Source organism: Hirundo rustica, chromosome 2, assembly GCF_015227805.2.
Source record: "Hirundo rustica isolate bHirRus1 chromosome 2, bHirRus1.pri.v3, whole genome shotgun sequence".
In the NCBI taxonomy this organism is placed as follows: Eukaryota; Metazoa; Chordata; class Aves; order Passeriformes; family Hirundinidae; genus Hirundo; species Hirundo rustica.
Genome location: NC_053451.1, coordinates 103,615,082 through 103,640,569, shown reverse-complemented (window position 1 = coordinate 103,640,569; position 25,488 = coordinate 103,615,082). Strand labels below are relative to the sequence as shown.

General features: G+C 38.6%; 1 protein-coding gene across 2 annotated transcripts in view; it reads left to right on the top strand.

Moving 5' to 3' along the window:
• Positions 1 to 25,488, top strand: part of MAP3K15 (mitogen-activated protein kinase kinase kinase 15) — an 83,807-nt gene that overhangs the window by 33,745 nt on the left and 24,574 nt on the right. The window contains exons 3-12 of one of the 2 annotated variants that reach the window (XM_040091164.1): positions 1,180 to 1,254; positions 5,607 to 5,800; positions 9,695 to 9,863; positions 11,141 to 11,247; positions 19,249 to 19,419; positions 20,340 to 20,452; positions 21,486 to 21,645; positions 22,261 to 22,411; positions 22,803 to 22,910; positions 24,245 to 24,294. In XM_040091164.1, the coding sequence (XP_039947098.1) occupies positions 5,706 to 5,800; positions 9,695 to 9,863; positions 11,141 to 11,247; positions 19,249 to 19,419; positions 20,340 to 20,452; positions 21,486 to 21,645; positions 22,261 to 22,411; positions 22,803 to 22,910; positions 24,245 to 24,294 (1,124 nt within the window). In that variant the 5' untranslated portion in view covers positions 1,180 to 1,254; positions 5,607 to 5,705. The remainder of the gene's footprint in view (positions 1 to 1,179; positions 1,255 to 5,606; positions 5,801 to 9,694; positions 9,864 to 11,140; positions 11,248 to 19,248; positions 19,420 to 20,339; positions 20,453 to 21,485; positions 21,646 to 22,260; positions 22,412 to 22,802; positions 22,911 to 24,244; positions 24,295 to 25,488) is intronic. The other variant, XM_040091157.1, reaches the window with a different exon arrangement.

Here is a 25,488-nt window from a genome sequence, read left to right as displayed (position 1 = left end):
AAGGAATGTAGGCTGGCTATTAAACCAAGAGATTTATTATCATCATATACGCAGGCCTATGGGCCTAATGAAGTATTTTTACAGATTTAAATGGTTATTTTTCATGAAATCCTTATAAGGATCCTATCGTAGTAGCTCTTATAATAAGCAGTGCATACTGTCTGGGCCATGGAGGAGTCATTAACAAAAATTCTCCTTGATTTAAAAGGAACTGGATTGCAATTTATCCTTGCCACAAGGAATTTCTATGTTGAAAAATCATTTTTTTAATTGTAATTGGCAGAAAGTTTCTTCAGAGGTTTCAGTAGCTGTATAAATTAGACTGTATATACTGTTTCAAAGCAATGAACATTAAAGGAAACTAAACAGAAAGATTTTGGCACTTGGACTCATATTCTCCCGTTAAGTAGCCCCAGTGGATTAAAATGAGAGCCAAGACTCTGAAGTATGATTACATTATATGAATTTAATAATCCAAAGAATTATTTATTGTGGAGTAGCTTTCCATTTTTTATTTTGATTATTTTTACAGTGTATAAAAGTTTATATGATACGGTCTTCTAATGATATATTTCTAAAAAGGCCTGAGGTAGCAGAAGTAGCAAAAGAGATTGTAAAAGGGCACAGAATGAAAAAGCAGGAACATCTTAAATTCAGTAATTTTTCTTTTTGGGTGAAAAATAGTAGGAAGGCAATGGGTAAGTGAGTAAATGCTGCTTTTAATGCTTTTGATAATGAAATATGCCACTGTTACTTTAGATAGTGAAAACTGGCTTTTAAAATTATTGTGTGGAAGTTAGATTTTATGGAAATATTACCATCTCAAGCAATATGTAGTAGTTGGATTATAGTTAACTAATCAGATAATGAATCTGGCAGGTTCATAAAAATAAGACCTGAAAACATCTTAATGATGACACAAGGATACATATAGGTATATATAGATATATATAATGTAAATGAGAGAAATCTAAAAGATAAGATAGGTAAGAGAAATGCCAAAGTATTGAGCTGTTTTCTTTGCCTTGTAAATGTAGTCTTGCTGTAAATATCTATATTAATTTTCCGCTGTTCCTTTCTTTAATTATTTCTTTATTCATATGTCATGTGTGTCTTTTTTATTCTTGGTGGTGTTTTGTGGTGGTGTTTTCCTCTTTGTTGTTTTGTTTCAATTTGGAGTAGGTTGCCAACCTCAAAGCTTTTCTTCGTGTTCAAGTACCTCCTGAATACCACAGTAGTAATCTAACAGGCAAAGTATGTATCACTTTAAATCTGCTTTCTGTTGAATAGATAAGCCATTCTTTCACTGTGTTTCTAGACATGTAAGAATGAATAAGAGTGATTTAAGAATAGGGCTGGGCAAGGTTTCTCCTTTAAGGTGATTGGAGTACTTGCTTCCTGCAAGCTAGATCCCAGAAATTTAAAGTGTTTGTCTTGTGATAATCTCTGTTTACAGTCTTTACGTGAAAAATACTGTATTTGTTCAGCTTTAGAAGAGGAAGTATTTTTTGGAAGTTTATAATATCTTAGTCACTGTAGTGGCTTTCAGGTGGATTTCAGGCACCCACCAGAGCCATTCTCTCACCCCTCTGCAGCCAGATGGGAGAGAAAAAATATAACAAAGGGTTCATGAATTAAAGACTGGGAGAGATCACTCACCAAATACCACTATGGGCAAATCAAGCTTGAATTAGAGATACTAATTGAATTTTAAAAACAAAACCAGAGTGTGATAATAAGTAAAAAAAGACTTTGAAAATACCTTACCCTCACCCCTCTCTCCTTCCAAGCTCTACTTCCTATCCCAACAATGCAGGGAGGCAGGGAATGGGGGCTGTGGTCAGTTGATCACGAGTTGTTTCTCCCACTGCTCAGGGAGAGGAGTCGTTTCCCTGCTCCAGTGTGGGCTCCCTCCCACAGGAGACAGTTCTCCATGAGCTTCACAAATGTGAGTCCATCCCTCAGGTAACAGTTCTCCACAAACAGCTGCAACATAGGTTGTTCTTCCATGGAGTGCAGACCTTCAGGCCCAGCCTGCTCCAGTGTGAGTCCCTCGTGGGGTCACAAGTCCTGCCAGGAAACCTGATCCAGTCTGGACTCCTCTCTCTATTGGTTTGCAGATCCCTGCCAGGAGCCCGTACCACATAGGATTCCAGTGGGCTCACAGCCTCCTCTCAGACATCCCGCTGCTCTGGTGGAGGCTCCTCCGTGGGCTGCAGGTGGATCCCTGCATCCCCGTGATCCTCCATGGGCTGCAGGAGCACAGCTGCTTCACCATTTACCACGAGCTGCAGAGGAATCTCAGCTCTAGCACCTGGGCACCTCCTGCCCCTCCTTCTCCACTGACCTAGGTGTCTGCAGCATTGTTCCTGTCATAAGTCTCATTCCACTCTTCTGTGACCACAGTTACCTCTGTGCAATAACTTTTTTCCTTCTTCTTAAATCTGTTATCGCAGAGGAGTTACCGTAATTTCTAATTGGCCCAGCCTTGGCCAGCAGCACATCTGTCTTGGAGCTGGCTGGCATTGGCTCTGCTGGACATGGAGGAAGTTTCCAGCAGCTTCTCGTAGAGGCCACTCCCGTAGCCCCCAAGGCCCTCTCACTACCAAAACCTGGCCATGCACATCCTATACGTGCCTGTATGGCAAGGTGGGTAGGAATGCATTGTCACAGGAAACAAACCCTAATACTTGAGACAGCAGTGAGTTAAACTCCCTGAACACTCAGGAGTTTGTGATCTCTTGAGGTGAATGCAGTTCCTTTTCTGTTACCTTCGGTATTTTCCTTCTAACTGCTTGGTGACGTAGGGTAGGCATTCCTGATACTCGAGTGAGTGGCAAAATTAATAGCATGGCTCAAGTGAAATAATTGTGCTATTAGCTAGGCAGGCATAATTCCCTCCCTGAAAATGCAGAGATTTTTACTCAACATTACTTATTTGGGAAAAAACCTACCTTTAATTTGAGTGTAGCATCTCTGTCACAAAGTGACAGTTGCACCAGAATAACTTTAGCAGTACAATTAAAAACCCTGTTTATATTAGATCAACAGTTTACTTTTAACAGCATTAACAAATATTTGGAAAATATTTTAAGACAAAAAACACTCTACGTTTGGTCTGGCTTGCCTAGGGCTTGAGAAATGGCCTCTGTGGGCCTCACTCTGTCAGCCTCTCAGCCAAGGCATGCCTTTCTGCTTAATTCCTTTAACTATTTCACCTGAAGAATAGGTCGCTCTCTCAACTTATTTGCAAATATTTTCTGGGTTTTTGTTTGTTTTTTTTTTTTTTTCTTCATGTTCTTAAATTTGTGGCTTGTTTTGTGGTGGATTTTAAAATGTTGTGATTAAATACAAACTTTTCAGTGCTGCCATACATTATATGCTTCAAGATGAGCTATTCAGAGTTTTGGGGTCTTTTTGGTCTGTTGGTCTGTAATTTTTAACTTAAAATTTCCCAAAATCAGACAATTAAAATACCCTAGCTTCTAATCCTGAAATTAACCAACTTATCATATTGTCTTGATAAGCAATGAAGTTATAATTCTATTACAATTAAATAAGTAATAGTTTATAGATATTATATGTATGTGTATATGTATGCAGGTGGGGTTGCTATATACATTACTTTACATATACCCAAGCCATTTATTGATTATCTTTAAAAAGCAATAGTTGGTGTATGATAAGACAGTAATTTTTAAATTTATTAGCTTTTGGTATCAGACACCAGCATCCTGAACAGAAGATCAGAAGAAGTAAGGGTGATATTTTCAGCTATGTCTAATTCTTGTTAGCATAGGAAAAGTAGATAGACTTGTTTTTTACATAATGAAGATAGGAAAGACTTTCTTGGGCCACACAGTCTATATCAAAAGGTTTTATAATTTATTATATGTAAAGAAGAAGCTAGAAAACAAGAGGGTTTATCTGCATAGATTTCGCTATGCAAAAGGAGACAAGAAATCTAAGTCAAACATGATATGTTGGTTGGATAACAATACAATGTTTGAGGGTAAGATTAATACAGTATTTCACATGTGTAAATAATTTTTTCAGAAAATTTCATTGCTTCTTCAATAGATAACTGCAACTCTTTGCGTCTCAAGATGCATCACCCTTTCAAATTGGATGGGCACTTTTTCATTGCAGGAAGAGCCAATTTGCTGTTACATGTTTAAGAATAGAGTTTATAGACAAGCAGCTTTTGTGTTGCAGTGAACTTACTGTTTATTTGAATAAACCTGAGACAAAACTGTTCTGCCATATTGGTGGCTTGGGTTGTAGTTTTTCTGAGTTTTTTGTTGGGAAGTAAAGATAACAATCCAACAGATAATTATATTGTTACAACAGGAATGTAACAATATGTAACAGGGTTTGTAAGGAAGGAATATGACTTGATAGTCACCTGTTAGAAATAATTTAAATAATTTAAAATTCTAAATCCTTAGATTAGCAACAGAATGTATTGATACAGGTTTTTTATCTGTAGTTTTGGTAACTGCATGCCCTACATTTTTAACATCCTGTGAGCAATTCTGTTTCTCCTGTCTAGTTTACTAATACATTCAAAAATGTTCCATCTTCATATCCATTCTTTTCATCATCTCAGCATTCTCCCATTGTTCAAGGTGACTATGAATGGCTATGGCTTTTCTACATGCTTAGATAATTTGGAGAAGTGACAGGTACAATTTTGCTCTACGAGTTCAGTGCCATGATGGCTCCAGCGTAGTGGTTGTTGGCCATGGCAGATGTATCCTGTTGGCCTGTGCCGCAGTGCTCCTATCGAGTTACTCTCAAATATAAAGTTCACCTTCCTTTTAAACAGCAGGGAATTGTCATAGCTCGAATGGGATACAGGTGCTTCTCCCAGCTGCAGAAACCTTCACAGTGCTCTGATTTCTGGGGTCTTGCTCAGGGGCTGAAAATTCTGAACTTGCTGCTTTTGGGCTCTGAAGGGCATTTCTTGTGTCCTCACCCATTTCAGCACCTTGATTGTATTTACACAATTTATGTGGCATATTAAGTTGTTTTACTTCTAGAATTTTATATTACAAATCCTACATCTGTTACAAAATACTGCAAATTTTGGGGGTTTGCTTGGTTAGGTTTATGATGGTAGCATGCAGTGGTTGTTTTGTAGACTGCTCTGGATTAAACATCTCTATAAAGTCCTTCCAGTGTCTGTGTTTCTGTATTTCTCTCATTGTGGGGAACTCTGCATCATATCTTTCCTTGCACAGGGTGAGCTTAGAGGATGTAAGTACATCTCTGAAGCCAAAAATTTGGGAACATAACATTAGTTGGTAACGGTCAGGTCCTGCTATGGCCCAGGCATTACATTAAAAGGAAAAATTGAACAGTTTTGTTGTATTGTCACTTAACAGACCTGGACTGTTATTCATCAGCTTGGTTAATATTTGTACATTTTCCACACAAATTTCCTTGAATTTAATGCTTGCAAATCTTGTGTTAAAGAGTGCACTAAAACTTCCTACACACCAGCACTACTCCAGCTGTTTTTTCTGTCAGCAAAAGAATATGTGTATACAAAAGTATATTTCCATTTTCATTTGTTTTCTAAACTCCATCTGTTTTTATTTTAGGCTTCAAGTGGCAATTATTATTTTATTCCCTACATTGTCACACCTTGTGCTGACTACTTTTGCTGTGAAAGTGATGCCCAGCGAAGAGCCTCTGAGTACATGCAGCCCAGCTGGGACAATATCCTGGGGCCATTTTGTGTCCCACTGGTGGACAAGTTTCTCAACCTTCTCAAGGATGTCCATGTTACATCATGGTAATGTTACAACACATACAGTTCTAGGACCTTTGTTACTCTTTTTGATGTTATGCAAAAAAGGAGATGCAGAATTTCTAGTAGCATTGATTTTTAGTTTTTTACTTTTCACTGCACTTAATATAGTGTTAAAAGAAGCTGCCAATTTTACTGCTTTTTGTATTCCTGGCCTGTAGTTGTTGCAGTTAACTAACCATGTTATGCTAGAATTTGATTTATACTTTCCAGAAAGCAGAGGCAGTTCATGGGTAAGATAAAGGGCTTAAGTTTAAATTGCAGTGCATAAGGTTGTACTAGGAGCCAAGCTCATAGTTTCTCCCTAGAGTTCAAAGCCAAAAAATGTCCTTTTCTGTCATCATATAAAATATATACATGGTAGCAATGGGCATTCAGTTGTAATTTTCATTATTTGTTTTTATTTTTAAATATTAACCTTCTGGTATCACTTAATAAACATGATACTGCTTAGCTATTTCTATAAGGAACTGTTGGAGTTTTGAGAATTGGGGCTGGAGGAGGAGGTCTTTCTTTTTCAGTTGCTCACCCTGTATTCTGCAGCTATTCCTGTTTTGTATGTATTTCTGGAAAACCCTCAGAGAAACTGAGTTTCTGGTTTTTAATTTTTGTAATGTCTGAAGTAGGAGGTAGCACCGAGGGCCCTCAGATTTGTTTTCCCATTGCCATCCCACCTAAGTTGAAAGGCTTGCCTGAAACAACTACTTTTCTTTTGTGTCCATCCCTGCAGTCCCATGGATGACCCTCCTGTGGCATCCTACCCTGAAGGGGAAGGGAGCACCCAAAATTCCTAGGTGTTTGTGGTTGAAAGGAATGACAAAAGTCAGAGGGTCTGCAAAAGTTTGTAAACTTTTATTAGTAAACTACTGTAGAAATAGCTTCCTCTTGCTGCTGAGGACTCCAGGACGGTGTAGATGAATGTAGACGAGAGATCTCTGAAGTTAGGTGTTAGAAGATGAGGTTTATTGTAAGGGATGTGGGGGCCTTGCTCGGAGCTGCCAGGCTGCAGCTCGTGGCAAGGCCTAGGAAAGTGGGGGAAGGGAGAAGTAGGGAGAGGAAATTCCAAGAGAGGAAAGTCCTCAGGGAAGGGTGCCAGGCAAAGAGACTGTCCAGCCCCCCTGGGACCCCTTATCAGGGGTCTTCAAGGTGGGCTGGAACAAGCCTTGGGCCAATGGGGTTACAGATACCTGATACTTCAGGGGAGGGGTACAGGTGTGGGATGAACCATACATTGAGGGGTGAGACAGAACATTCCATTTGACCTCTGGGTCTGGCTGCAGGTAACTTTCAGATGGTCACATAACTGTTTTCCCAGAGATCCAGTATCTAATACATCTCAAACATCAAAACTTACTTTCAATTCTATCTCAGTTACAGGTTTCACATTCTCAGAATAGAGGCAATCATATTTATAGGGCTTTCTGGCTTCATCCTCCCCAACATCTCCCCCGTTCTTATTAACAACTAAAACACTAGACACTGTCTTACTCATTACTTTTTTCACACACTGAAGTATGCAGGGAACTGCTACTAAAACTACAACTACTACTATTAGAATGATCAAACCTATCTTACAAAGTTCCTTTAGCCAAGGTGCAAAGCTCAAACCATCAAACAAATTGTCTAACCAGGATGGGTCATCTATTGTAATTTGGCTAGCTAAATCTCTCAATTCTTGCAATTGTTTATGAATGGAAACAGAGTGATCAGATAAATTCATGCAGCACAAACCTTCAAAATCTTTTGGAAAAGGTACTCTAACTAAACAGGTTTTTCAGGGCTTCTGTCGGATAGACAGATGGTATCAGAGCCTGCAGACTTAGCTAAAACAACTCAGACATTCATCTTTGGTTAACTTAGGTAAAGCTTCACTACAAAAACTAAAACAAAAGAACAAAAGTAACATGCACGCGCGCAAATGATAAAACTTCAGTCTTTTCTTGGGCTGCTTTTGGCGGATCATCTTCTCTTGATGATTCTGCGCAGCTCAGGTCTGGGTGCTTGCTTCTTGGTTTGCAGCAGTACTGGCTGATGTGGGGGTCTCAGCAGGCTTCGATGCGTGGTATGGTTTCACGTTCTTTGCTGGAATCCACTGGAGTCCTTTTTCTGTGGAGACACACGCAAACCCCTTCCCCCATGTTATAAGATTGTATGGTCCTTCAATTTGTCCTGAATCTAGGTTTTTAATTAAAACTGGGGGGTGCTCTTTTAGTTTTGCTTTTTTATTGTTTAAGAAATGTCTGTAAATGGGGGGGTCTGGCTCTTCTGCAGAGCTGTTCAGAAAATTATAAACATACAGGGCTTTATTCAACCTCTTTTACTTCAGGGGAGGGTTACAGGTGTGAGATGAACCATACATTGAGGGGTGAGACAGAACATTCCATTTGACCTCTGAGTCTGGCTGCAGGTAACTTTCAGATGGTCACATAACTGTTTTCCCAGAGATCCAGTATCTAATACATCTCAAACATCAAAACTTACTTTCAATTCTATCTCAGTTACAGGTTTCACATTCTCAGAATAGAGGCAATCATATTTATAGGGCTTTCTGGCTTCATCCTCCCCAACAAACTACACACTTGGCATGGAAATTGGTGTTTTATTCCCTTGACCTCCTAGTGTAAGGTACAGTAGAGGGGTTTGGATAAAGGGTGTAGGGTGAAAGGGAAGAGAGAGAGAGAGAGAGAGAGGGAGATTAGAGGTTCAGAGAGGAGGAAGGAAAGAGAGAGAGATCACCCATCCTGGCTCCAGGGTCAATCCAGCTGGAGTTTCCATGGTCCTGGGATCATATGTAGAGAAAGCACCCTAGAATTTTTGGGGGTACCTTTTTTATAGATAAGTTTTCCCCCACCCTGGAGATAAGTTTCTCACTGTGTATGCAAGCTAGTTGCATACAGTCTGTTCTTGAAGACCTTTCTGTAAATGGGTTTGATGTCTTTGGGGATTATTGGACACTTCCATGCCCAGATCTCGGCCTCATTTCTGTGCTTGCACTGTATGAGGCTGTGCTTGCCAGTAGTGCTTACTGTGACCTTGCTGCTTTGATTATAATGTGTATGAGACAGAGAACTTAACTTTCTTTGCTACGTGTAGGGCTTAGGCTAAGCTAGGTTTAGTACTTTGAAAGACTCATTTGTAAACAAGGAAGGAATTGTATGCACTGGAGTATCTGTTAGGTGGCACCTGCTAAGTTCCAGACTTCAGACTCCATAACCTGCTCCAGGATAAATTTACCCTAAATAGATGGTTCAGGCTGTTCATATTTGTCATGCTGGCAATATATATATTATTTTTCAGTTTACAAAAGTGCTGGTGTTGGATTGTGCGCTGACACCAGTGTAAGTAAGATGCACTTACTGGCATCTTTTACAGAGATCTTGCCCACATTATGTATTGTGTTCATCAGAGAGATTGCAACTAAATCAGCTTTTGTTGGCTTGTTTTTGTTTTAGTTTCTGTGTTTGAAAGTCTCCTTCCAACTTTCATGATAAAATCATATACCTCCTTTTTACATCACGCTGGTGTTTCTTCTCTGTGTCAGTTTTATTATCCCAGGTGCAGCCTTCTTTATGATACAAAGTACCACATCTGTCAGGGTCAGTAATGGGACAAATAAATGCTCCAGTTTTCCTGTGTTGGTAAAATTGCCTCATGATCCTGGTTATAAGCATATTGATATATAGCCTTACAATCTGAGGTGGGGCAAGGTGCAGTATATGTAAGTAGTTACTAAAAAATATGGAAGCATTTGATGTGGACCTCACCCTGAGGAAATGATAATTTTTATTAGAATTTTTACTTTTTGTTAGAAGCATAGCTGTGTTTCATAAGAAATGTCATACAGTCTTCTTCCCCTATGCCTAACTTTTATTTCTTTAGTGCCTATTATAAAGAAACACTGCTGAATGACATTAGAAGAGCTAGAGAGAAGTACCAAGGAGATGAACTGGCTAAGGAGCTGGCCAGGATTAAACTTCGTATGGATAATACTGAAGTGCTGACTTCTGACATTGTCATAAACCTGCTTCTTTCTTACAGAGATATTCAGGTAGGTGCTTAAAGACTAAGGTGGATTTTTTTACTGTGCAGTTTTGGCTCTTGTTTGCTCTCCTGTGCTTCGTTTGTTGTAAAGCAGTGATTCAATGCTGACACAAAATGGGAGCAATTGTTACACTGTTTAAGTTTGGCTTATCTGTTGGGCAGTTTAAGGGGATAGAGACTCTTGTTTTGCCTGAGAGCAAGAGACTCAGATTAGGTGACTTCCTGGGGTCTCTCCCTTTGTTTTTAGTAATTTTTAACTTCCTTAAAAAGAAAAAAGCAAAAATCCCTACTGAGTCAAGATACTTGCCTTGCCCTACTCTCTCCTACCTTTCCTCCCTCCCCCCATAAAGTTAAGTATATTTAGAAATTAAGAAAATGCATTTGTTATGACCATTGTATTGGCTAGAGATGCCCAGATTGAGAACTATAATTTAATGAAACATTAATTTGCTTTTAAAATATAACTGCCTCTTCTTTTCTTGTTTTAATTTTTTTAAATAAGTCCTGCTTTTGCCGAAACACAGCCTGTGTGCTGCCTTTCCAAATTGACAGTCTGTGTGTTTAGCATCCATTTTCAGATAGGATTTCAACCATTCTGTAGAATTTTTATTCCCATCAGGAGCTAAGTTGGTTATTTCTTGTGTATAAATGGGTTGTGAGAGCAGTGGGTGACCACATCATCCTTCATTACCTAACTTTCCATTCTGAAATGCATATTTTCCTTCAGCACTTTATCCAACTTCATTTGGATCGGCTCTGGTGATCATGAAAGGTCTCCCTTGAGAAATGTACTCAATTTGGAACATGTTTTAATCAAAAAGATTAAGTAACACAAGGCCCTTTGAAGTGTCAGTAAACTGGCCTCTTCAGCAGTGTAGATGTGAGTTACCCCTGAGAAAGCAAAATGAGTGCACAAGTGGCCAATGCACTTCAGAGACAGCTGTGGTTGAGTCCATGGTGAGGTGTCATTCATCAGAAATCTTAATAAGCCTGAAAAAGCCAGACTTGTCATTTCTGCTGCTGCTGGGAATGCAATTGATCAAATTGGCCGCAGGATTCAGTACTTTGGGCATCGTGGTGAGGAGGAGGCAAGCACTGACATGGATAGACAAAATCCCTGTGTGTTCCTACACAACCTTTGTGGCTGTTTCTCTGGCTCTTAGGAACAGTCACCTGAGAAACTGTCTAGTGATCATGATGCATTTTAGCTTAGTGATCCTTCCCTCCTTTCATTTTATTCCTCTTCAATCCTTCTTATTTATTTTTCTTTAAATTTCATACCAGGACTATGATGCTATGGTGAAGCTGGTTGAAACACTAGAAATGCTTCCTACCTGTGATCTGGCTGATCAGCATAACATTAAGTTTCATTATGCTTTTGCATTGAATCGGTAAGGATTGAATTAGATGATTGATTGAAGTTGTTTCATTTTATTGCTGTTCCATCTGGGCCTATATAGAAATTTATAGTGCAGATAATGTCAAATTCCCTTCCCTTTCTGCACACATTAATATTCATCACAGTCATCCCTCCTTAATCCCTTACTTAACTGTGCACCAGGACAGTTTGTAACTTTTGAAACTGTTGTTTTCCAACAACCATCATTTTGTTAACAAGCAAAGGAGAGTGGATCTCTTCCAAAGACCACCTGACTTTCTGCAAAAGACTCCAGTGATATCAAGGTGTTCTTGGTCAGACTGAGATTGTTTAATCTGAGTCACTGATTATTCTGAATGTCTTCAAAAGTTTAGTGTGATAGGGTTATGAGTGATTTATCAAAGTAATAGGTAACAAGCACTGCTTGATCCATGAATACACATTCATGATGGAGTTTCCTTGGAAGGCTGGATGGTCATCAGGACCTGCAGGCACATGATTACCTTAGGAAATACTGAAATATTATTGAACTCTTCTAGTTAGGTGCAAATTTTTGTAGTGCCTATGTATAATAATTACTCAGCTTCTAAAGAATTTACGTGAAGATTGTCAGAGAAATCAGATCTTCTACAAATGAAATCACATGTAATAATAAAAGTAACTGGCTAGATGCAATCCACATGCTATTAAGGATTGTGGCCTACAAGCTAACTAAAAATTAGCATTGGAAAACATCAGGATGGCATAAATCAAAGAGATTAAGAAGTTAATACTAGATCTGGAAATGCAGTTCCTATGGCATTTTCTGAAAAATGCTGATAAGTCTGGTCCTGTCGGACAGTTTCATCAGACACAAGAGTAAACACTAAACTATTGCTCAGAAAAATACTGCATATGGATTTAGCCCTATTTTTCAGAACTTAAAAAAAATTAAAATTTCAGGAATTTGACTCAAAATGTTTAAATTTGCCAGTAAGAATAATGCTAGAATCATGCTTTGTCCTTAGGTAACCTAATGTCTTCATATAATCAGTTCTGAAAACTTTTTAATTTAGATATGCATAACAAAATTAGCAAGCTCCTTTACTGTCTTGGTCTTCAAATTCATGTATTTGAGCAGCATGTGAAATTTATGCCATTAAATTTTCTGTTTTGACAATGCCAGTGGCACCCTGATAACACAAGATAAAATTAATTGCTTATGAACTTGCTTTCCCTGTCAACAGCTTTCATTAAATTATTAGCCCAGTCCACTGTGACTCTCCTTGTTTTCTTCTGGGAACAATTTAAACATTTCCATAGAAAAGGTTTTTCAGAAATAAATAACTGGTTTCTCATTGGTAAGAATGCAGAATATAGCTTCCGCAGCTGTTTTTGCCTTCTTCTAACAAAATGATGGACAAAACTCAAAAGCTGAGACTTAAACATTTTTCGAGCAGGTCCACTTATTTCGAAATGTTGCATTTAGCATCATGCTTCCATGAAATTTTTGAATCTCTAATTTTGGCTGTTTTAAAACCAAATTATTTTTAGAGATTTCTGTCAGAACCTGTCTTTAAAAATAAAGAACCATATTTTTAGTTCATATCCTACTAATTTCAACCTACAGAACAGTATTAACGTTGCTCAGTACGGCTGATTTTGAGCCCACCAAGAAAAAAAAATACATCATATGCAGAACAGAATTAGCAGATGTAAGAATATCTGACCCTGCAGAATGTTAATGTGTGCTTAATTTCATAATAAAGTGTACTGTAACGGTGATCCAGAGAGAGTAATTCGTTTATTTCCTTTGGACTCTGTAGCAGTTCTCTTGGCCGTTAGTCCCACCTGCATTGTGCAGTCAGAGTTACTCTAGAGCCATGGCAGGAGGGGCTGCAGGGCTGTGCTGGGCACCCCAGGGCTCTGCTGGCTCAGCAGGTGGACACAAGCCCAGTTGTGTGTAGGTCCAGGTTAGCAAGCAGGGCTAAGGCAAGGGACAGGAATGTTTTCCTTGAGATTCTGAGCCATTCCAGCCTGGCTGCGTGTCCTGTGCCTCAGAGCCAGCCTGGGTCTGACCTGAATTGAGAGCATCTTGGATTTGTTGTCTCTCATGTCTATTACCAGAGGCTAACAATGGATGTTTGCAATGACAGGCTTGGGCTTGTTTCCAAGCCCGGGCAATCTGGATACCTCACCGTCCTAGATGCTTGTTTAGAAGTCCCAGGGAGCAAAGAGCTTTTGCTTTTCCAGTGTCTTCAGCTAAGTAATTTGGATGTAACATAGGAACAGAGCAGAGAGTGTTCTCTTCTGTACAGACAGGGGCTGGTTTAAGATATTGTTCTTTGTTGCCTCCTAGCTGAGATGTAAGTCTAATTGTATCTTAATTTAGACATCTTTAGGTATAATTTCAGTCCAAATGTGCAACGTGAGTATTTTCAGTATTTGTATTCACAGCTGTTGTATGAAGTAAGATGCTGTGTAACTGAGTGCTGGGTGTTCCAGATGGGGATGGCTGTTTGTTTCAGTCCATGGGTACACCTTGCCTGGGAGGCAAGCACCGTGGAAGGACAATTTTCTAATTGATCTTATTTACCAGGGCTGGAGTTATAATGTCCTGGAAGCTTGCAAAGAGGCCCAAGGGTATGCCAAATTCTGTTCAAAACAGTAGACTTTAAAACCAAACCCAGTCCTGGCATGAGGCCAGAACTGTAAAGATTTCAGTGTCTTTCCATGGCACTGCTATCTTCCTTTGTATTAAAGATGAGGACAGCTGCAGTCACTATTATTTAACTCAGCATGCTGTGTTTTAACGAGCAACATATTCCAGTACCATAATAAAAGAAGGCAATTAACAAGTGAAGGGTGTAATAGGGTGCAAGTAGAAAATCACTAGTAATTGTGAATAATACTAGTGAATAATTGTGAATAATAGTAGCCACAGAAAATTGTTCTCATTGATAAGCACTGGAGTATTTAAAATGTTCTGTTCTGTGATGACTCAAATTTAGTAAAAAACATGTTGTGGGCCTACTCATTGTATATTCCTGGCTTTCATGAAGTACCTGAAGTGTGTATGAGGGAGGGAAAAAAGCTAGGTTTTTTTCTTTGTCATGTCTGTCTGGAGGCTTGCAAATTTAGTTCTTGTCAAAGCCTAATTTAGGGTCTTGTTTTCCTCATTCACTGTTTCAAATATTGAAGATTCTAGAAGAAAATTACATCCTCAGTGATAAGTATCTTAACTCAAAAATTAGTTTCTGGTTTTAAGTGAGAATGCAACTGTACTAACTCTAAATGAAATGAGTTCTCATGTTTCTTAATAGTTAAGCATTTTTTAAAATGTTTTTGCTGCAGGTTTCTGTACAGTTAGTAGTAGGTCAGATCATCTGCTATGGAGTCATTAAGACATGAAATGAAAAGGAAACCAAATGTGGATTCCCTTGAGAAAATGCTTTTCATTAATACGAGAGTTTTTTGTCATATATAGTCTTCTCCATCTAGCTAGATGGAAACAAGCCATGCAGGGGAAGACGTGAACAAAAAAGCTGAGAGGAAAAAAAGGTTAAACCACCTGTTACGTACAGAGTAAACTAGTTCCTGTCCCAGTGAAGTCCATGGTGTTCTGTTAACTTTGCTGGGCAAAGGCCTGGTTCAGTGAGAGTGGTTCTGGCTCTATAACCATGCCAGTTCTTTAAAGCTGGTAAAACCAGTCAGTGAAGCAGGAAGATTTTTTGGTTTAGGAGTATTTAAAACTAGGCCTCCTTGTAAAGACTGGAGTGTAGAGAAGGATTCACCATCAAGAAGATGGATTTGGAGAGCAAGAAAGGAGCTATGATATCAAAGAGAAAGGGGGGAAAAAAAAGAACATTTTGTTTTACTGTGTGTTCCAGGTGTTATTCCAGGTGAGATGCTGTGACAGGAGTTTGTTGCCCTGTAGAGTAACAAACAGAGAGATAAAGGAGGAGTGGATAGTTGGATAAGACAGGGAGACAGATGCAAGAGGCTTGTGTGGACCAGGGAAGTGAGAAGACTGCTTCTGTGATTGAAGAAACAAGGTAGGGTCAGCAGACAGATAAATCACGTGGCAGAACTGCAGTGAGCAAGCTAGCAAATTGGCAAGTGAATCAGGCAGCAGTTTCTGCAGGACACAAGCTGTCAGGCAAAACTAAAGTGGCAGCAGAACACTGGCACGAATTTCGAGGAAGCGATTAGAGGCTATGAAGGTGCCCTGCAGGACAACTTCAGTTTTAAGAGAAAGAATTTCTATGTAGCCATTTCTGTCAGAAAAAATTTAGTTTATTGAAGATTTCTTCATACAAAAACTATTCCATATCATTGATCAGTCCCTCCATTTGAATTTTTTTCCCCTAATCCTAATAGTTTCGTTTCCTTTTTAAATAAAGCTTGAACTGTACACAGTATACACAGTACTGAAGATTAATGTGCTGGGTATTTGTAAAAGACAATGATTTTTCATTTTTAATTTTTACTCCTTGTTAATTTCCTTTTAATTCCTAGCATTGTGCTTGGGGAGACCTGGCAGTATTTTATTGAGCCCTAGGATATTTTCATAATTGCCCTAGTTTTTGGAAGTAACTCGCAGATCTTTCTTAACTGGCAGCGGTTTCTGCTGGTGTTGTGTTCAGATTATGTAGATTTTCTCTGTTTGGTTTCTCTGCAAGTTTTCACAAGGTAATGTTTGCAGTAAGAGGACTAAAATGTGCTAACAAAGAAACCAGTAAGGGAAAAATTTAGCTTTATGAAACTGAAGGCCTGTGGGGTTTTTTAACATAGTTTCTAAATAAATTGTAGTACTCTTTTTTTTCTTACCTCATTGACCATTGAAACTGTATTTTGAAAGAATTTTCAGATTGTGAGTAGCAATTCTAAAAACTGTGCCCCCTAAACCCAGAAAAAATCTGAAGAGTAGCTCGTATTTTCACTGGGTGTGTATGCAAACTTCTTTAAGGCAGGATGTATCTTCTCCCAGATGTGGAGAGTTTAACAGACTGTGTGTTGTAGAGCACCATTGAAAAAGACTGTTTCAAAATTCTGTTTCATTCCTTAAGTTGACTTGTTTGTGTGATACCATGAGGGACATTTGTATTTCAGTGCAAGGTGGCCTGTAACCACCAAGGAGCAGTAAAATGACCTGGTAAGGTCCTTTCTGTAGCAGCCTATTGAGATTCTGCTCTGGCTTACAAAACTTCATATTCAGGGGATAAACTTTGCACATCTCAGCTGGTGCACCAAGTTAATCCATAAAGAGAATATTTTTTGCCTTCCTTCTCATGCCTGTGCATCATCATATACAATATTTCAGCTTTCCCTGTTCAGAGAGGCTGTGGCATCTCCATCCTTGGAGGTTTAATAAATTCAGCTTTTCAGCCAAGGCTGCCATGGTCTAGTGCTGGTCTAGATAGGAAGATTCTATTAGATGACCTCCAGCAGTCCTTTTGGCATGTTTTCTTGTGATTTGTTTTAGTGTGGCTTTAAAGGAGGGCTGGGGAGCATGGGAAAGCTAACATAGTTGAGATTGGTTCAAAAAAAATAGAAATCAGTGCTAAGTTTTAAGGGTTTAAGGTAATATCTTCTACTCTATTGATAACACCACAGATCTGTTTCAAGGCACCTTGAAACAAATTATGAACTGTCAGAGATGCAGACCTGACAAAGTGTGGGGTCTGAAATAAGAAATGAAAATCTGTCTTGGTGAAGCATAACAGGTTCTGCATATTAGCCCACAGAATATTTCCATACTGACTTCAGAGAACTTGCTTGTAGCTTATGTGATCTTTTGGGTCATTTGGGTATTTTTCTTCATTTGCCCTCTCTTTTTGGGTCTTAGAAGCTGATAACTTCCTAAATTTGTAAACTATTATAATTCGTGTGTGGGTTTTTTATTATCCAGTGGACATTGAAATCTGCTGCAGTGAAAAACACGGTCTAATATTAAGATACCTAAACTGATCAGTGTTTAATTATATTCTGTTAGATGAGTGTGTGCTTTTCATGTGCTAATTTTTGTTGAATTGAATTATTTTTAACAACAATTTTTTCCTGTACTAGAGAACTTGAAAGAGAGAGACATCTTTCAAGTTCTCTAGTACAGTGTTTATTTAGGGCTTGGTCCTTTGTAATGCTCTCCTAGTGTTGTATTTGGTGTGTACAGGTTTGTCCTTTGATGACCAGAAATGTTCATCTGCACAATGTCCCATTTTAAGCACTGTCTTGCTTTGTTCATGGTATTTTTTCTTTAGTTACGCTTTTTTCAATCAGTACCTAACACCTCTTTATATAACATTAATAAATAATCTGTTTTCACACAAGGCAGATTTGAGTCAAGTCTGGGAAAGCAGTGATTTTTAGATTTTCTGTTTCCATGTGAAAGTGCTCTACTTTAGGTTCTAGTTGGGCATTTCTTGTGTTTTCAGGAGGAGCTCGGAACACAATGCCAACTTTTGTGATCACAATATACAGGACCAGGGAACTGCTGGACTTTAAGGCCTAATTTTGTTCTAAGCTCTGTTCACTCAATTTTCCGTGCTTTAATGTTAACAACAGTGATACTTGGGTACTCTTAGTGAAAGAATCTGGTTTGTTCAGAAGAGGTTTGGTTAGAGCCTGCTGACCTATGCAATGGATTTACCCCCATAGTTTTTACCTCCTGTTTAGTTCTTGTAAAACTGAAAAAAGATGCTAATATTCTCCTTGTGTGGTCATTAGAGGAGACCAGTATTTATTTCAGAGCAGTTGATCTGAAGAAAAAATGCTTTAAAAATATTCAAGTGCTTGCTGTGAAAGTTTGTGCTCTGCCAGTGACATCAAAGGCAGGATAAAGCCTTCACAAGCAGCTACAAATCTGTTTAATCTTATTAGATGTTCTCCATCAGCTAACATGCACAGAAGCCTGAATTTTGCTACAGATATGTTGTTACTGGTCTTATTGCATCAGCTGGTTACCTAAGGAACGGAGCCCCTTTACAGTAAATATTAATCCTTTTGGGGCATGCAAGTCATAAATTTACCAGAAACCCTTATCTGCTGCTGGTATTGCTGACAAAGTAGTCACAGTCCTTGTAGGCCTGTTCATGGATACCTGGGTGGGGATTGGAAAACTGTAAACAGTTCCAAAAAGGGGTTGGTAAATATTTTAAATCTCTCTGGTGATGAAAAAAAGTGTTGAAGAGGCTATTAAACTCTTAAGCTGTGTTTGCATTACTCTTGCAAATAGATGATGTTTGTTCAAAGTGACTTTTTGCAGTAAGTATTGAGTTCTAAACTTAGGAAAACAACAAGGTAAATGGAGGGAAAGAATCTGATTGTTTAATAATAATAAGGAATGGAAATGTTATTTAATCACTGTGTTTTTATTAACACAGCTGGTAAGTATTTGTCAAAAGATGCCGTATCACAACTGTTTGTTTTATAGATATTTTTTCTAATCTGAAGAATTTTAATTAAGAAATACAGTTCAATTTTGCTCTTTTATTCTTGTTGCAGTTCAGAGGCTCCATATTGAGCTCTGTCATTCTTTTGGGTAAGATTGGATTGACCTGGCTTTTCCTGCAATTAGTTGGTATTTTCTGGTATTGTTTCCGGATCTTCTGGATTCAAGTTTACAAATCTTGGACGTAGCTGAATGATCAGTCACACTGAATGCTGAAAATGGCCATTTTTGTTAAGTGTTGTGAGGAATGAACTCTAAACAATCCCTGTTTTCTCATTGCAGGATGTGCAGAGTGTGTTTGTGTACACAGGAAGGAATCAAGTTAGATGGCAGATTTTTATCACAGAAAAATTCTGGGTTTGCCTGTGTTCTTATGTGAGCTACACGTAGAGACAAGTGATAGGAGAGTGAATTTGGGTTTTTTCAGTCAACCAATAGTCATGCATCAGTCTAAATAAAGTCAAGTGCGTGCATAGTTATGACGGATTGATTGTGTGATAGATGAGGGATACTGTTGCTCTCCCATCTTGCAGCTACTGTTTCAGGTCTGAACACATTTGTTTTATTCTCTGTATTTGATTTCAGAAGAAATAATGCAGGTGACAGAGAGAAGGCACTACAAGTTATGCTTCAAGTCCTGCAGACATGTGATCACCCTGCTCCAGACATGTTTTGCTTATGTGGGAGGATCTACAAGGATATGTTTCTTGATTCTGACTGCAAAGATACCAATAGTCGAGATCATTCCATTGAATGGTAACAGGAAAAGAAAAAAAAAAAAAAAAAAAAAGAAAAAATAAAAAAAAAATCTGTTCAAAAAATATTTTCAGACTTTTTACTTCTGGATATGAAAAGCAGGGCTGTAATAATTAGAAGATCGGTGGTTCTATGTATCTCTGTTTCTCAGAGTCCTGTTTGAATAAGTGGTTTACTGAGCATCAGATCTTTTTATATGTATTTCCTTGCTTCTCTTTATAAACTCTCCTGGAAATTGAATGATCCACGTTATTGGGAGGGATGCTGATTAACCTGTGTCTTTGTTGAGGAAATATATGATTAATGTGTCTCAAGGCCAAAATGAAATACTAGTGAGATTGTGGAGTTATGTTTGTTCTCTGTGCAATGATGGTTTCCATGCTGGATCCTCAAGAAATGCAATGATCTACTGATTAAATATAAGGAAAATCTGTATTTTCCTTATATATAAGGAAAAATAGTGATAAACTGTGTTACAACTTTGCTTAAGACATTAAGGCATGCATATGCCTGCATTCTGTCTCTCACTGACGTACAGTTCATATAGGTATGTTTGTATAATCATACTTCCGAATACAATGATTATAGCAATGTGGGTTTGAACTGTAATTGTGAGACATTCTCCCCCACCACCTCTCTTTCCCACCCCCATGCAACATGGGTGGATAGCAGTGAACTTGAAATCTTCAGGTGGATCTCTTGATCCTCTACCAGCTAGTGACAGGCATTCAGCCTGTGTCAGCTGTGTCTCAGTTACCTTTAATGAATAAGAAGCTTTAAAACAAAGGGTTTGGGGCCATTGGTGCCAACTAGCCATAGAATCCTTACAGTAAGCCAATAGCTTGAAGTACCTACCAAAATTTTGCAATATTTTCGTTCTCCTAAACAATGAGATGTGAGTTCTTGACTCTTCTCTGCAGGTACCGCAAAGGATTTGAACTCCAGCCAACTCTGTATTCTGGAATTAACCTTGCAGTTTTGCTGCTCGTTGCAGGACAACAGTTTGAAAGCTCAATGGAACTGAGAAAAATCGGTAAATACCACACACAGTGCCACAGACAAGTTTGCTGCCTCTCTCCCTATGAAGAAAATAAAGTACTTACAGTGATGGGTTGCATAGACAGAAAGGTGGTTCAGGTTTTTTCGTGGTGGGTCCTGGATGGCAGTCTAAAGCACAGGGATCTCAAAGGCACGTTTTCCTTCTGGCTGCCTTGGAGCAGCTTTCTGGTAACATTGCCCATCTAAAGGGCCCCAGGGAAGGGAGAACAACAAAGGACCGCCTTCAGCACCATCTGTAAAGTGCCTTTACTGCACCACAGAGATTATCCCATTGCAGAGCCAACAGGGCACAGAGACAGGAAGAGACTGTGTGGCCCAGTTCTCCTCAGGAATTCCAGGAAAGGATCCAAAGGGTTTCTGTTGTCACTGAGTTAAGAGATCCACAAGAAGTATTGCCTGGAAGGATCTACTGAAAGGACAGTTACTTACTGTCTGTCTAGAGTCAGTCACATCTTCCATGTATATGCTCACTAAAACACATAACTTTACATTTACAAAGAAATCCCAGAATAGAAACAGGTATGCAGGTCTTCCCAGGGAGATGATGGTTGAACATTTTATTTGGAATCTAGTCTTATCTGAAATGCACATTAAAATGTTAAGAATGCAAAGGTAGCTTTAAATCATTCCTCTGACCCTGCTCTGGGGTGGGCTCATGTGGACCTCTAGCCATGGATCTCTTGCAGTAAATGCAGATGAGAACACAGATTTGAGCATCTTACACTGAGAATCAGTGTAGAAGATAGCCCAGACAGGAAGCAAAAGAGGTTTTTCAGCACTGTGTAGTAGGAGTTGTGCTTTTCTGAACTGTACTGGGTGTGTGATTTGCAGATCCCGCCTCGCTATTGTGCAAGGTTGTTTTCTGGGGAAAGCTTACTCCTCTTTATTTTCACCAGGAATGCTTAATCAAGTCTTAAGTTAGTCTTTTACTGATCAACTTACCAGTAAAAAACACAAAAGAGTGTTTTACTGATAGAAAATTGTGGTTTCTGATTGAAATATTTCAGGTGTACGGTTAAACAGTTTATTGGGAAGAAAAGGAAGCCTAGAAAAAATGAACAATTACTGGGATGTGGGACAGTTCTTCAGTGTGAGCATGCTGGCAAGTGATGTTGGTAAAGCAGTACAAGCAGCAGAGAAGCTTTTTAAGCTGAAGCCTCCAGTGTGGTATGTGGTAGAAGGCTGTTGCTCAAGCACTAAACTATGGGGAAACACACTAATTTAAAAAATCTTGCAGTCACATGGATAACTTAACTGGGTTTCTCCTTCTTAGATTGTTTGCAACACTGACTTTATGCTCTGTTCTTTTATTATGAGAAGGAAGGGGGAAGGTATGAAATTAAGTTATCCAACATTGTCAGGTTATATCCCACTGAAGCACGTATTTTATAAGAAAGAATTTGGATATTAGTAATGATTCCTTATGAAGCAATTGTGAAAAGATTGTGAAACCATTGTTTTCAGAGTTTAGCTAGCTGCTGCTTCCCTCCCCCACCATCTTCTAGCTCATCATATCCTGTCTAATCCCCATGTAACTACTTGTGTAACTGCACCCATTTGCAAACAGCCATTGTTCATGAACATCCATGTGAGCTTTATGGCTTAAGGCTTTGTCTAAACTTGCTATTCTTTCCAGAAATCTGTAAAAATCAACACTACCATTTCCATTGTGGTAGCTTCTAAAGCACATTTTATTTGGGATGTCTAAGTCAGTTAAGTGGTTTTAGAATCTGGTGAAATTTTGTCTTCTCTCTGTTTACTCACTAATTCAATACATTCTAGGTACTTGAAATCATTAGTTCAGAATCTGATGTTAATTCAGCGTTTCAAGAAACTCACCATAGAACATTCTCCTAAACAAGAAAGATTGACTTTCTGGCTAGATATAATTTTTGAGGCAACGAAAGAAACAACTAATGGACTGAGATTTCCAGTAAGATGTTATGTCCAAACAAGTTTTGTATGTTTTATGTTTCTGGATAGGATATTACAAGAATTGGAAGACTCTAAACATAATACTTAGAAACTTAACTGCCTGATATTTCACTGCATGAACCAAACCCCTGTACTCTCTTAATCTTTATGCTATAAAGAAAATTAACCCACCACCCTAAAAACATTTTAAGAAATACTTGTACTTCTCCTATAACAAATTGTGATAATGCTGTTCTGTTGTTCATAAGAACACAGACTTTTCCTACCTTGTCTTGCCCTCCTGTCTCCCTTGAAAAATTTTTAGCCTTACTTCAAAATTACCTTTTGTCTATATCTGAGCATCTGAAGATACTGTAATGGTTTATTAAGGAAAAATGCTCTGTCTTCAGGTATTGGTGATAGAACCAACTAAAGTCTACCAGCCTGCCTATGTTTCAATCAACAGTGAAGCAGATGAGAGCTCTCTGTCTTTGTGGCATGTCTCTCCCCCTGAAATGGTAAAACTGTCAGCAAGTCTGTTAAATGTACTGATTCATTGTACATGAAGTAATTTTTTATGTGCAGATCTTGGAGCACTTTACAGTATTTTAAATTTTGCTACATTTCTGTGAAGCCTAAGCCTCAGTATCTCTTTCTGTGCAGATACAAAAGCTGATTTTACAGAGAAAGTAAAAGCAGTGACTATGATTAAAAATCAAGTGGGTTTGATGTCATTCAGATTTAACTTATCTTGACTATGCCTCTTAGAAGTGCATGGGTTATTTTGTCAGCTCATAATATTTCTCATTAGAATTCTGTGATTTTAGTCAAGATGCAGGTCAAAGATTAAAAGTAAAGATACAGCCCATTATTGTGTTCAATGTTTTAGGCAGTTTAAACTTTTACTGTTGTAATATTAGAAACTAGAAAAAATGGCAGCCTGTGGCAAGTAAGTGTCAAGAAATAAGATATTTGGTGTCTTGGATTATTGGATAAAGCACAGGAGATTAAGAAAAGGAGTAGGCACAGTTACGGACAGTGTCAGCTCTTAAAAATGAGAAATAATTTCAGTTTCACAATGAAAGACTTGAAATGTGCAATGTATTTTGCCACACTTTCTTAGTATTAGAACAACACAGATGGAGAATAGACTAAAACTGTAGAGAGACAAAGTGTGGAAAAGAAGCATGTTGGAGCAGGACAGGACCTTATAATTACCTGGATCTGTGAACAATTTTTGCAGTACATTGTTCTACTTCACTCTTTCAGGTGAATGTGTCTGACACAACTTTGCTTTATGGAACACATTTTGGGTGCATATCTGACGTTGCTAAGTAAGATCCAGCTATTAGCTATAATTAGATTTATGGAGGGCTGCAGTCCTGGGCACAGGCTGCCTTTCCTCTGTTTTGCCTCCAGTGTGTTCCCTGGGCCAGAGCTGTTGGCTCAAAACCTCTTGGGGGGATGGGTGAATTTGCCCTTCCCTTTGGGCCTAGATAAGAGGAGGGCATAGTCTGCTCCATGTTTAATGTGAAATATAGATGTGTTGCATCAAAAGATGATGTTTGGTAAATCGTGCTGCATAATTTATTCTTCAAGTTGAATTTACACGAGCAAATGTGACCTTTGCTTCCACCCTGTGCCATTTATATTAATTTTTTCTCAAGTGAGTAAAATAGCAATGTATGTAAAAGTTCTTTACCCATGTATTAATCTTATTTCAAAATACGAGGGGGAAGAAAAAAGAGAAGGATGTTGGAAAAGTTTTCTTTTGCTTACCATGCTGTGACTTCATTTTAAATATTAAGTCAAGGTTAAGCTGTGGTTGATTTTATCCCTTTGTTCTTTACAGAAACAGATTCATGAATGGAATTTTACAGCTTCTTCCATCAGGGGAATAAGGTTGGTATGTCAGTGAACAGTTCAGTGTCTTTTTGTGTATCTGTTATATTTCCCTTAAGTGGGAAACCTGGATTCTACCTTACATGTCTCTCTCTCAGTGGCCTGTTATAAAAGCTTGTTCTGTCCAACCTGCCTTGCAATGTCACAGAAGAGTTTGCCTTGCCATGCATGGGCAGAGCTGTACGTTTCTCACAGGAACACTTAGATCTGAGAGGGGTATTGGGTGTCGGTATTCTCTGGTAGACTTCTTGGTTTTCCATTATGTAACTGATTTTTGTAGATTTTTCTAAAAGTTTCCCTGAAGTTATTGCCATCTCTGCATTTAAAAACATGTAGGGCAGAAGGAAAGAACAGCCCTTAGCGCTTCTTGCTTCCTTCCATAAGCGAAAGAAGACTTTGTTTTCCTTAAAGTAGAAACCATGGTATCTGTTTTTTGTTTGGAATTCAGAAATGCTTCTGATATGGCTTTATTTAAATACCTGCTAGCTAAAACTTGAATTTTTAGGGAACTAATGAATGAGGCATAAATGTAGGTTTTGCTATGGACAGAAAAGAATTCTTAAGCTGGAAGCTAGTGGAGTTTCTCAAGGACTAACTTTCAAATAGTTAAGAGTTTCATTTTGTGATGATTAGATGAAAACACTAGTCAGAAGTAAATGGGTCAAAATATTAGTATCAAGAAAGATAAGAATATTATACAGAGAGAACAGAATTGTTCTGAGAACTGAAAGGATAGAAAATATTCACATTTGGTGTTAATAATTCCAAAAGGCTTGACTACATTTAGAAGGTAGATTATGTATATTAACTTGGGCTGCTTTGCTGCCAGAAGGGTGAGAGACAGAACATCAGGTAAGGAAAAAAAAATTAAACCTATCTCCTCTCTGAAATATGCAGGCTGCAGCTAAAAACCAAACTGTAAGTACAGGGAACACCAGGTGGGCTTTTGCCTTCTCTCTGAGCTCCTGAGTCTCTACACTGGTGGATGTGGCCTTTCTAGGGACATAAATGGCTCTTGTCTGGGGCCACTGGTGTAACTCATAGGCGTAAGTGCTTGACAAACCTTCTGATTCAAGTACAAGATGAAATTCAGATACCTAATGAGTTCTGTAGTTCTGAAAGGAGAGGGGTTCTAGGCTTTGATCTTCACTCAGGGTGCCTGAAGTTTAAGGTCCCAGGTTTGCCTTCCCTGAA